This window comes from Cinclus cinclus, chromosome 7 (genome assembly GCF_963662255.1).
Source record: "Cinclus cinclus chromosome 7, bCinCin1.1, whole genome shotgun sequence".
In the NCBI taxonomy this organism is placed as follows: Eukaryota; Metazoa; Chordata; class Aves; order Passeriformes; family Cinclidae; genus Cinclus; species Cinclus cinclus.
In genome coordinates, this window is record NC_085052.1 from 30,299,788 (window position 1) to 30,313,566 (window position 13,779).

Sequence of the window (13,779 nt, forward strand, 5' to 3'; positions counted from 1 at the left end):
AAGTGCATCTGTAAATTAGAACCTGCCTTTTCCATGTCTCTATACAATTTCTCAGAATTGTATACTATAGTGTTTTTGTTAAGTTTTCCATGCAAATTCTTAGAAATTTGCCCAAGAAAAGGGTGTGAGGAGCTCAAATGGGAATTCTGTTATTGTCTGCTTGTTTTCCCCATTGCTTTTATACAGCAGCAATTTTTTTTCCATCTCCTCTGGGTTCCTAAGTCAAAAAGGCAGTGCAATGGATTTATTTTTCTGCTTTGCCTCTTGGGAGTCTCCCGGAGCAGAGCTGTTACTGCAGCAGTCTTAATGCTTAAGCTGCGGTGTGGAGATGGTCCTTAAGAATATTTCATGATGAAAACAGGGTAAGATCTTATCTCTTTCTATCTTCCAGGGTAAAGGAAAAAACTGATGAGAATTATATATTGGATTAGTGGCAGAGCCAGGAGCAGAGCATGTGTTTTGTGATCATCACTTGGGCAGATTGCTCTCTGCAGAGAGGGAGAGCAGCCTGGTTGTGTGCACAGGGAGACTCCAATACTACGTACCCTGGAAAACCTCTAAATCTGCTAGATTTAGGAATATTGATCCCTACATTCTCACACTTGTCTTGAGAAGATATGAGGGTGGTGGGTTATTTAAATCTGCAGATACACAGGTTATGGATTGTGCCATGCAATGGAGCAAGGTGGTGTTTCTGGAGTCCAGGAGGTGATTGCCAGTTTGGGGGAGGCTGATGTGTGCCAACTGCACAGAGGGCAGACACTCTAACAGGTTGTAGCAGATTTTTGTGTGCACGTTTGTTGCTATCATGTCTTAGCATATAAGCCACACCTGTACACAGTCTTAAAGCTCACTTCACTAATATATTCCAAGTGCTTTTTGGATGCAGCTCTCTCCACATCACTTTGTTGACAGAGCAGAGTACTTAATTGCTACTGCTGCCAGAATGTCTTCCTCTTGATCTGTCCCTCCCAGAGTGCACTATCTGCTGGCAAACACCTTATAAAATGGCAAAATACTGTGATGAGATGGGAACTGAGTAGAGATTTTTTTGCTCCATTTTGATAGTCATGGTTTTAACAGCAGTTGACCATGGGGCTCTCTTGTTGAACCGTGGCAGATATTATCGCCTGAAGTTTTCACAAAGCCTGCTTGGCACTCAGCAAATTAAACGCTTTTCTGTCCTACAGTGCTGGTGTATGTATGACTTATTATGCTTTGGGTGCTGTCTTTCTGCTAGACAGCAGAGGTGCAAGCTTGGCAGTTCCCAATTTCCAGTGCCTGCGTGCTGTGCTGCAGCTGTTCATGAAGGATGGCTGAACCCAGGCTCTGCCTGAACCCAGGCTCTGCCTGAACCCAGGCTCTGCCTGAACCCAGGCTCTGCCTGAACGTGCACCTCTCTGCACAGCTCCCTTGTGCTTGCAGCCCTAGGTCAGTCACCTTTCTAACGCTCTGTTCTGTTTGGGTTTTGTTTGCACAGGTGCTGCCTCTGCCTCTGCACCCAGCTGACAAGATGGTGTTTCGGAAGCCACCAGACGGTGGCTGGGGCTGGGTGATTGTTGTAGTTTCCTTCTTCACCCAGTTCCTGTGTTATGGATCACCGCTGGCGGTGGGAGTCTTGTATTTAGAGTGGCTGGATGCTTTTGGAGAAGGGAAAGGCAAGACTGCCTGGGTCGGATCACTAGCAAATGGAATTGGATTGCTTGCCAGTAAGTGCAGAAGCAGTGTCTGTCTTAAATTGAAATATTTGCAATTGATGCTTTTGTCTGTGTCTGTTCTTGGAATTGTATCAAAAATAGCTGCAGATGAGGGTGCTGCATTTCTGGTTTTGGTCAAGATGGGTACGAAGTATATATTTATAGTTTCACTATGCATAAGCCAGAGCAATATAATGATGAAAGGGCAATAAAAGTATTCTCTTCAGAAAATTCAAAATTATTGTATTTAAATAAGCTAGAAAAGCCATATACTGGGAAGCTGAACAGTAATTTTGTTGATACAATTCTACTTGAAAATGAGACTTTAAGACCAACATTTACATTATTGTCCTAAAATCAGAGCAAATTTTTAGTCTGAAGTTATTCAAGAGCCTTATGGAAAAAAGTCAATAAACCAGTTACTTATTTTTCAGCTCTAGCAGTAAACCTACTTAAAAGTGAGGGTGAGTGAAGGATCCTTTGCATTCTCTATTTGAGAAAAGAAACTCCCTTTGAAGGCTGGAAAGTTATAGGTAACAGTATCATTAAATAAAGCAACTTTATTGGAATCTTTCCTTTAGTAAGACATTGTCACTTGGAGAGTAACAGCAGAGTTTTAGGGAAATAAAACCCCACCTCGAAATTTTCTAGGTTGTAGTTTTAATATCAGGCATGAGTGTTTACTGGGTCATATCACTAACTTCTGGTTTTGAAACATTCACCATGGGAACTATTATCTGTTTGCTGGATCTGGAAAAAAATTGCTTGTCAGCAGAGCAGCTGCCACAGGCAAAAGCAATAATGTGGTTTAATACAGTTCATGATCCTCAAAAGAAGGTTGGTGTTCCAATAGCAATACAGACCTGAATAAAGAGCACTGCTTTGTATGGCCCTGGAACTGATCAAATACTGGTGTCACACCTATGTTAAGGTTTTTTTACCACCAGCCAGAAGAGAAATGGACAAAGGCAGGTGGATCACTAACCACAAGAAGACTATATTCAGTCTCAGGGTGTGAGTGGGTAAAGGACTGTAGATTGCTCTTCCATCATGATTTTTTATTTTCCTGTGTTATGGGCATTAACTCCTGCTATTAGTTCATCAAGACCTAAATAAACTTGAGTGAAAGAGTGAAGTGGGAGGCAAATAAGGATGAACAAGGTAATTACTGAAGGAAAAACTAGGCAGAAGGAATTCTCAAGAGAACACCCTCTTGTAGGAGACCAGATGTCTATGGCTTCTCTTAAGAGCTTCAGTCCTCTTTCACTTATGTCAACACCATGCTAGTTTCCAAATTTTGCCCTCTTTCTTGCTACTGTAAGCAATTCTCAGCAGTGTGCTTTGTAACTGTGCTGGTTTTTGCTGGGATAGAGTTCATTTTCTTCTCAGTGGCTGTGTTTTGGGTATGTGCTGAATACAGGGTTGATAACGTAGAGATGTTTTTCTTATTGATGAGCAGGGCTAACAGAGCCAAGGTCTTTCCTGCTGTTCCTGCTGCCAGGCTAGGGAGGAGACTAGGGGTGCATAGGGAATTAGGAGGAGACACAGCCAGGACAGGTGACCCCAGCTGACCAAAGGGATGTTCCATGCCATGTGACATCATGCTCAGTATATAAACTCTTTGGAGAGGAAAGGGGGGGATCTGCTGAGAGATGGCATTTGTCTTCCCAAGTCACCATCACATGTGATGGGGCCCTGCTCTCCTGGAGATGGCTGAACACTTGCCTGCCATGGGAAGCAGTGAATGAATTCCTTGGTTTGCTTTGCCTGCATGCAAACTGTGTGTTGCTTTCCCTATTAAACTGCCTTTATGCCAACACAAGAGTTTTCCAGCTTTTACCCTTCTGAGTCTCCCTGTTCCTGCTGCTGTGGGAGTGAGATAGTGACTGTGTGGGCTTCGTTGTGGCTGGATTAAACCATGACAGCAGCAAAGGGAAACTCCTGTGATGAACAATACAAATCCAAGGTGCTCTTGTGACTGATTTTGGTACGGAATGATTAAATGAAGGTTTGAAAGGTTAGGAGGAATGCTGTCTGTCCATATGATTTTGTTCTTTCAGTTTGGCATTCAGAAGCTTAATAATCATTCCTACCTTTTATGCCTTCAAAAGAAAATACAGGGAGAGTCTTTTAATTACATTGATGCTACCAGAGTTGACTGAAAACAAATTCTATATTCCCAGCTTTACCTGAAATGAAAGATCCCCCTGTTTGTCAAGCTGGGATCTGACCCTATGATAAATCTACTGAATTTCCTCCTTGAAAGTATCTAATCTTGAGATACAAGTCATTTAGTTTCAGTTTTCAGCTGATGAATAACGATATCTTTAAGTGATATATTTTGAAGCGACCCTTGATTAGTGTGATGGATGTCTAGAGAATGTAATCAAATTGCTTCTAAATTTTCTTTAAAATCTGTAACTTGATACAGCATTCTTGCCAAGACTCCCACACTTTTAATTAAGGCTCTACTGGAGAGCCATTAAGATTCTTCTGTGGGCTTTCCTCAACTTAGCATCACCTTTCTGAAGCTGTAGATGCTGGAAAAGGAATAACAATTATGGTAGCTTAGCAGCCACAGACAGGAAATAAATCAGTGTCCATTTTCTTAGGAAGACTTTTCTCGTTGATAGCACCTGCAATCACATTCACCAGCTTCTGTAACAGAGAAATTAGGGCCAGTGACTCTGCTGTATTAGCACTGTAATTTCACCAAATCCAAGAAGATATGTATGGTATCTAGCACAGAAAAAGGTCCTTTGTCCTCTCCCCTTCCCTCTGTTCATGTAGTCTCTTAACATTTTTTTAAGCAGCTGATGCTGGTGAGCACTTTCATGTTTGCTGCATTGGTATCCTTTCCAAAATGTTTACTTCTGACTTATGTGAGAGCTAAACTTAGACTGGAGACATAGAAACCCAGTATAGCACCTTGTTTATTTGGATTCATTTCCTGGGCACCTGGTGTTTGATTTCTGTCCTTTTGCTCACAGCACAGATGGTGTTGCTAAGGCCAATATGCAGCCTGAGCTGGACTGTCCACCTCGTCAGCTGGAAAGGGGATGGGGCAGGGATCTGGTCTTGATCCTCTTCCTCACAGGATAGCTTGGGTTATGACTTCTTGTGATGGCACCTTACAGAGCAGTGGAGGAAATGTGCCTAGAAGAGTGAAAGGCAAGCATCAGTGTTATTGTAGAAGGCAGAGGTGAAAGCTCCTCTGCAGCTTTAGGTGTTACAACATTGGCCAGGCTACGGCAGATGTGGCACATGGCTCCAGGGCTCGTTTGACAGGAAGAAATTGAAAAACCTTAGTAGGTTTCCCTTACTAAAACAAGTCAGAGAAGGATGTTTATATGTATTCTAGAACATCGTGTGTTTCTTCTGCACCAAGTGCTCTTCTTGGAGCCTGAAATTAAATTTGATTTATGTTACAGTTCTTAAAAGCAAAAGAAAGACTTTGGCACCTGTAATGGGCACCGCAGCTGTTTATAATAAGAATTGACTTCACAGTCCTTGGCATAGGAGGAGACACCAGCAATGTCTCCATTCCTACTTCCCTTCATTAATGGAGAGGGAGCAAAGGGAGGATTCTCTCTTGAAAGGCATGCCTTGAAAATTTGATGGGATATTTTCTGTTGATCTGAGGCATTCAGTGCTAGATATTTAAAAAGCTCAATTTTGTGTTTTCAAGCAACAATTTTACTACTCTATAACTGCCTTTGCAGCATCTGCATATTTTTGGACAAAAACCTCACACAGACATATCCCCCACTGTAAAGTATGCAAGCTGTAAATAGCTTGTGTGTAAGAGACAGGGCGTCCCCAAGATTCCTCTGAAAAGAAGCCCAGTTCATGTAACAATTGTTTTTAGAAGGGAACTGTCTTTCCAATCAGTTGGGAGTGGGTTGCTGCCTAGTGCAAATTTTTTGTTTTCTGATCTATATTCATATCCAAAGTGCAGGCATTTGGAGAATATTGAATTTATTATAACCTGGTTTTAGAAATGTGCTTAATATGCAAAAAATCTTCTTGTATTCTGTCCAGTGGATTTTACATGCAGTCCATGACCATTTTTTCTACTCTGCAGTTTCAACAGGCTCGGACAGATGCCCAGGTAGGGTGGGTCAGATTAATGCAGGTGATAAGAAAAAGAACTCAGTTGTCCAATACAGTTTGTTTAGCAAAAGGATTTTGTGTATGAAGTGAAGGAGGGAGGACCCTTGAGATTAGTGAGAGGAGGGAGGGAGTGTTGTTTTGCAGGTTTTTTTCACTTTATGTAAAAATATTAAGGAAGAAAGTGCTAGTTCTTGATGACCATAAAACAAAACAACTTTGTACTTGTCAGGAGGTCAGCACATTTCTCTAGGTTTAAGTTCCTGAGTTCAGCAGGTGGCTTGTTTTCATGACTCAGGAAGGACTCACTGACACATCCAGGTCTCACCGAAGGTAAAGTATCTAATTCAAATTAATCTTAATAAAAGTACCAATGTACAAATGATCCCTCCTTGGTGTTCTCCCTCTTTGGTCTCTCTGTATGAAGATCTACTGCAAAAACCAATCTTTCTGCTGCTGCTTCCCATTTTGTCTGGGGATCTTGTTGACTGCTCCCCTGATAATTGTGTTGCTGACTGAGAGCCATGACAGGTCATGTGCTGAAGAGAAGTGTCTGTTCCTGTGCTGAATCTTTCTTCCTAGAGTTAACTTTCATTCCAATAAACTGTGCTGCTATCTTTTTTTTTTTTTTTTTAATTGAGTTTGGTCTAGTTTAAATATATATCATTTGGAAAGCAAAAAGCCCTAGGGATTTTATTTGTGAAATAGGTAAATATTTATCAATGTCATCAAATATTGTAATAGTTCCAGTGCTAACCCCTGGAGCTGCTGGCAAACTGAACAAAATGCTGGTGGAAAAGCTATTTTTCATGCTTACTATTGAGGACTGCCACTGGGATTTTTTTATATTGTTCGTATTATGGTGAGAGTCAGCTAATGAAAACCTTTTTGCTGCCTGAAGATCTGTTTCCTACTGGATATATGCAGACTCCTGCATTCTTCAGAATGCCCACTTTAAGCAAAATCCACGGGGCAGGTCTCAGTCCCACTCTGTGGAAGCTGGATTTTTACTAGAATTTACTGCCTTGAACCCATTGTGCTTCAAATATTTGTAAAGAATAGAAAGTTTGTGTACAGTCAACTCTTGTGGAAATACCATGGTAATAACTGAAGGTGCTGTGCCTGGTGGAAAAAAAAAAACAACAACCCAATGCTATGGGAAACAGTGCAAGGAGGCAGGAAAAGACAAAGATGCTGGCTGTTAGGGGGATTTTCTTTTGTGACTCATTTTCTAGCAGTGTGAAAGTCGTGCCTAGTGTGAAGGGGAAGACAGCTGTTTTTCTGCTCAACTCAGAGACCTATAGTAACTATTTTAATGCTTATGCTGGTGCTCCTTCTTATAAACAGGGCCGTTGCTGAGTTGCCAGATGTCTTGCTGTGTGAGATGGCAGATTAATACTGAGCTTACTGGAGCAGGTTCTTCAGTTTTGTGCAGGTTGTTTTCCATGTTAGAGCAAAAAAATCTCTTTGTACTCTTTGTTCTCCTTTGGGATTAGATTTTGTAAGTAGGATAAAATGGAAGAGCATCTCCTTGTGCCTTTGTGAGGGATGCTTTTGATCATACTCCAGTGGAGATGTCAGGTTATGAAGCCACATCTTCCACCTCTGTGTCTCTCTTGTTCTTGCTCGGGGTCAGAAAGTCCAGTTTCACCTCGGATGCTCTAGTAGGGGTCAGTGATGTCTGTACCAGCATCACCACCCACCCCAGACTGAACAGAGACCTTCTGAAAGTAGCTGTGTCAAAATATAGAGAGCAGGTAGAAGGGAAATGCTATTTGTCTTAGCAAGGTAGAAGGTCAGAAATAAAGAATAGAAAGAGTGCAAATTCATCTGCTTAATTGAATAATGTTAACACTACCTTCTGTTCTTTTAGTGTAGAAGAATTCTTTATATAATACTGAGCCAACCCTTTGTTCATTTTTAAATCCCATGGTTTTAGGAAACATACCAATCTTAATTTGCCAGTTCTAGTAATTAATTCTAAGAATCAGCAGCAATCTAATGGTCTCAGCTTTTGTTCTCAGCATGTTACTCTGCCCAGATTACACTGGCCAGCTTTCATTCCCACAGTGTGCTGACTCTTGAGAAGCAGCAAGTGCTTAGATCTTACTTTTTCTTTGCTTCCAAAATCCAATTAAACCTTTCTTTCCTGGAATATTTTCTTGGTTCCTCTGTATCTCTGACTCTTTGCCTGCATAAGCCCTAGGTCAGACTCATTCCCTTTTATGTTCTCTGGGCAGATAGCTCTAATGTAGGGCAAAAGTTCTGGCCTGCCTTGTCTTTGAGGATCATTTCACCTGCTGACGAATCTCTGCTCCTGCCTGCCAGAACTGCTTGTCCCATGGCTGGCAACCACAGGAAAACCTTGTCTGCATTCCCAGCTGCTCACTCCTGTCTACAAACCTAGGCAAGCACCATCCCCAGGCTCCAACTCTTTACCTCTTATCACCTTTCTGGGCTCACCTCCCATCTGCTGGGAATCTCAGTTAAGTGAGTCAGGGAGCACTAACCTTCACAAATGGCAGACTCCAAAATTACTGCTTTTTACAGTTTGAATCGACCATAGTGTGTATGTGTATCACTTCAAATGAGATGCAGATGTTGTAAGGTGGTTTTCTTTGTTAGTATTAAATAATGGCATTCTTCTGTGTATCTAATGTCTAATTCAGAGTTGCTGAGTTTAGAAATGGGGCTAAAATCTAAGTTCATGTACAAAAGTTTGGAACTGCAGGGTTTCAGATGAGTTGTCTTTGCGAGCCAAGTCCCTTGGTGGTTGATTATTTATGCAGGGCACCAAGCTTGCACGCTACTTAAGATTAAAAGGTGTATTCCAGGTCACACAATTGAAAATAAGTGTTTGTTCTACAATTTCTGTGAGGAGAGAACTGGCTGAGTAGAGGCAGGATATGGATTCTGCCTCACTTTGTTCTTGTTCTGAAGAACTAAGAGAATTAATGACCAAGAAATATCGGGGAGTAACCCCTCATGAACTTGAATGTTGGTCTGCCTGCTCCCAGTAAGTTACTTTAATTTTCTGTAGTTTTACAGGAAAAACAGAGGTAGGTTGTAAAGGGTTCTTTGGTAACACACCTGACTAGTGGCTATTTAACACCCTTGAAAATCAGGGAAGAGTGGTGTTTGTCCTTGTCTGGTATACCAGCAGATATTCCCTCTGTGTAAGCACCAGGGGGCATTCTTATTGCGACTCCGGTCCCAGGTTACTGTTCTTCCATTTCAGTTTAATAAATCGTGTATCAAGATGAATACAGACACTGCATTTTTAAAACACGGTTTTTGTGCTCTGTCAAAAAATACCTGCTTGCTGAAGGCCTGGCTGGTGGTCCACCTTGGTTTCGTGTCAAGACGAAGATTCACTTCAGAACCTTTGTGCACCTTAGTTGTGTGGTGACAGTGTTACAGTCCAGCACATTTTGTATGTTTATATGTGTAAGGAATGTTTCCCTTGCTCTTTCCCTACAAGCCCGAGGACCCTTTCAAGGCCTTGATGTTCAGTTTCTCCTTGAGAAAAAGTTTACAAGCCTGACCTTGAATACTTTTTTAATTGACTGCTTTAGAGAAGCAGTGAAAATGAGTACTAGTATTGTTATCTAATATAATTACACATTTAAATAGTTATCATAAGAAACATTTCCACAGAATGATATATTTTTAGAAGTTCTTCCTGGTGCTGGTGTTTGCAGTTAGCTGTCCTGTTTTTTTCCCTCTAGGTCCTGTCTGCAGTATATGTGTATCATCTTTTGGAGCAAGACCAGTAGCTATCTTCAGTGGCTTTATGGTGGCTGGGGGCCTCATGATGAGCAGTTTTGCACCTAACATATACTTCCTGTATGTTTCATATGGGATAGTTGTTGGTAAGAAACACCTTCTCTTCGTTTTGAGGCTTAGTCTTGATTACTTTGAGTCTTAATTTATGAAACGGGAAACTGATTCACAGGAGCAGTAGTAGTCTGGGACTTGATTTGTGAAGGAATACTTTACTTTTGGACTGGTAGGGATGTTGCAGGGGCAACACATTACGACGTAGTAAAAGATAAAAACAATGTAAATGTTCATGAGGGTTTGAAAACAGTTTGTCCTCTGTTGTTAGAGATGGAGAAGCTAAGGTTTTACCTAAGGGCTGGAATCGGGCAGGTCTTCTGCTGGCATGAAATGCCAATCTTAAAGGAATAATACCTCTTCTGGAATTTTGTCACATACCCATTCTAATTAGATAAATTAGAGATCATTAGGGAGCAATGGTGTTCTCCACATGACTGAACTGAACACAGGATGCTGTGCTGGAGGCATGGAAACCCTGTTCTCCTGGCAGGCGGTGACCTGCCCCTGTGTGCTGCTGATCAAATTAACTGTGTCAGGCATTCGGGCACCTCGCTGGCCGGGCACGGTGCCACAGGGAGGCAGCTCCGGGGCCAGCCCTGGGCTCAGAGCCCTGCAGCCCTTCTGCAGAGCACGGAGCTCAGCTGGGGAGCTCCCCAGACCCAGCCAGGGACGGGCAGGGGAAGGGAGGTGGGACAGCACAGGCAGCCTGATGGCCCTGCGCCGGGCCAGAGCTGAAGGGTGCCTCAGTACCCAGGGTACCACAGGACATCACCTGGGGGATAACAAAGGGACATTCGTTTCCTGGAGGATGTAGCACGTTTTATATCTAACTCTTTATATCCAGGTCTTGGATGTGGCCTTTTGTATACTGCAACCGTTACCATCACGTGCCAGTATTTTGACAAACGAAGAGGCCTCGCACTTGGTCTGATTTCAACAGGTAGGACTTTTAATTGTCATTCTCTCCAGCTTTTCAACTCTGACACATCCACCATCACCCTGGCAATAAAAACCAGGGTTTTGTTTATGTTCTTCTTTACTTCTCAATAACTTAAGAAAGTTACTACTTCCTTAAATCAAAATATCAGTAGCAATGAAAAGAAAAACTGAGGCTCCAGATAAAATAGTAACTACACTTGCAGGCTTATGCTATGGGTCATCAGTATAGATGAGGAAAGGATATTCCCTGAAGTGAAAGCAGACTCCTTGGGCTGCATGCTGTGGATAATGAGGGCAAACCTTCAATAAAGTCCTCTTTTTACTCTTAGGTCTTACCAAGGATCAGAGGTGAGAAAGAGACTGGTGATGCAGGATATAAATGTTGCATCACCACTACCTCACATTAGCTGTACCTTTACACTTTTTAATGGCCCAAGTAGGAACAGTTGCAGATGGCTGTTGTCCCATGCCTTGCTTTCTGTGTGCTATGGAGAGTCTGGTCTGACCTCTTTTCTCAAGCATTGTCAGTGAGGACACACAGGATCAGTATAGTCAGTGGTGTGAGATACTAATACCACGTCCACATAAGATGAGTAAATAGGAGCTTCTGCAGAAATGTTTATTGGGATAATTTTCAGTGGCTTTGTTTTGGATTCCAGGCAGGTTGCCTTAAAACCCTGTGCCCTGGTTAATTTTAGTACCGCAAAGGCAAAACAAGCTTGGTTTTTCTAATTGACTTTTCCTGTGTTTAGAACCAAAGTGTATAAATGGTTTGAATATAACATAGAGACAGTCTTCAGCAAATAAGTTTGAAGTTTGTCATTAAATTGATTTGCAAAACAATGTTCTGTGTTTGTGAAAGGACATCCGCTAGCTGAAGTGGATATCTGCTTACTTCAACCAAGAGCCTTTTCTTTAAATTATTTGGATTGCATTAAATGCTTGTGCTCATAGTAATTTCTCACTCTTTGGTGTTTTCTTCTGAATGGTCAAATTTCTCAAATGCATGTTTAATCTTGTAGGGCTTCAGAAATGCCTTTGGAGTAAACTCCCACCAAGCAAACCCTTCTCCTTAAACACCAGGCAGTGAAGGGCTGCTTTTAGGAGGGGTCTTGGTGAACTCCTGGTTTGTTTCTGCCTGGGAGGAGGAAGGTGGCAGAAAAGAGAAAAAGGGGCAAAATGTTGCAGTGGGAAATTCTAACTGTGCTAATTCAAAATGGTACCTGAAGGGATGCATGTGTATGAGTGCAGGGCAGAAGGGTGGCTTAACAGTTCTTTGATGTTTTTTATCAGTTATAGTATTGATCCTACTTGTCTCTAAAGTGTCTGCTAGTGTTATTTGTCAAAAATTGTTCAGATACTTCGAGAGATTTATTTTTTTTTTTTTTATTTTGTGGCTACTCAGTAAAGAAACTGTAACTTCAGGAGGGATGATGACTTACCAGTCCATTAAACTTGGGAGAGAGGAGCACAAATGAATTACCATTCCTCTGGCAGTGTATTCACAGCCGCTGAATTGTGGAATTTTGTTAGAGTTTAAGAATGGTCTTGGTTCTTCAGTTTAAACCAAACTTATTTTTCTTTTATAGGCTCAAGTGTCGGACTCTTTATATATGCAGCAGTGCAAAGAGAGCTTATTGAGCTGTATGGACTGGATGGATGTCTGCTAATAGTTGGTGCCCTATCTCTAAATATATTAGCATGTGGCAGCCTAATGAGACCTTTGGAATCATCCAGTTCTCCTCGACCAGAGAAAATGTGTGTAGACAAAATCCCAGATCAATATTTTGTTTACCATGAAAAGGAAAAGACCGTTGAAGAAAACATTAGCATCCTTGAAAAGGGCTATATTGATGAAAAATGTGTGAACAATGTGCCTGATTGCAAACAGGATATCATTTTGAATAAGAATGTATTGAGCTCAATAAATGCAAATGAGAAAGACACTTACAGAAAGAAAGTTGTAGAACAGACAAACTTGTGCAAGCAACTCGCCAAAAGGAAGTGGCAGCTCTATTTGACCTACTGGAAGGACACCATGGTTCTTTTCAAGAACAAAGTATTTTCAGCTCTCTTTGTTGCCATCTTGCTCTTTGATATTGGTGGATTTCCTCCTTCTTTGCTCATGGAAGATGTAGCAAGAAGTGCAAATATTAGTGAAGATGACTATTATATGCCCCTTATTTCCATAATTGGCATTATGACGACTGTTGGCAAACTTATTTTAGGAATACTGGCAGATTTTAAGTGGGTTAACACTTTATATCTCTATGTAACTACCTTATTAATGACAGGAGTGGCCTTGTTTGCAATTCCATTTGCCAAAAGTTACCTTACACTAGCGATGCTTTCTGGGATCTTGGGTTTTCTGACTGGGAACTGGTCAATTTTTCCATATGTTACAACAAAGACTGTGGGGATTGAGAAACTGACTCATGCCTATGGGATACTGATGTTCTTCGCTGGACTTGGGAATAGCCTCGGACCACCAATTGTAGGTAAGGGCAAGGTGGACAATATAAACTGAAAATGAGCTTGTCACAAACAGACAGAATGCTATTGCACGTCTAGTAATAATGGCAAGGTGAAATCAAAATCTGCAACAAAAAAATAAAGGCTGTTTGGCTGATAGTGTTTGTAATTTGGCTTCGAGGAAAAACACATTTCATGTCTAAGAGGTCAAACAGTATTTTAGATTTTTTTCTATTGTTTTTATTTTGTTGTTTGTGTTTCTTATATGTTGTTTCTCTACGTTAACCATGCTGTGTTACATTTCACTGATGCACTTCTCTCTTATTCCCCCCCCCCCCCAGGCTGGTTTTATGACTGGACACAGGAGTACAACACCGCTTTCTATTTCAGTGGCTTTTGTGTCCTGCTGGGTGGATTTCTCCTGCTGTTGGCAGCGCTGCCCTGCTGGAATGCCTGCACCAATCAGAGCTCCAAGCTGCCTCCAAATACTTACTCCTACAAAGTTGCATCTAACACTTAGGTGACAACTGGAAAACACCTTATACCTTTTTATATTATGTAGCAAAGTGTTTTAGTAATTTTCCACATATTTATGAAGCCCACAAATCTTCTTTCCACTAGAAAAATTCCATTGTTGCTTGTTGTTCAGTTCCTTTCTCTTCTTTTATTTCTTTTTTTTTAATGTTATTTTTTAAAACAGTCTTATTTTGTGTACTATGCA

The 13,779-nt window shown here is 41.4% G+C and overlaps 1 protein-coding gene across 1 annotated transcript; it reads left to right on the top strand.

Moving 5' to 3' along the window:
- Nucleotides 1-1,513: 1,513 nt before the first annotated feature.
- SLC16A9 (solute carrier family 16 member 9) lies at nt 1,514-13,578 on the top strand. The gene is made up of 5 exons (XM_062496649.1): nt 1,514-1,709; nt 9,536-9,679; nt 10,492-10,587; nt 12,176-13,084; nt 13,400-13,578. Exons 1-5 carry the CDS (start codon nt 1,514-1,516, stop codon nt 13,576-13,578), a joined length of 1,524 nt encoding a protein of 507 aa, XP_062352633.1.
- The last annotated feature ends 201 nt before the right edge of the window (nt 13,579-13,779 follow it).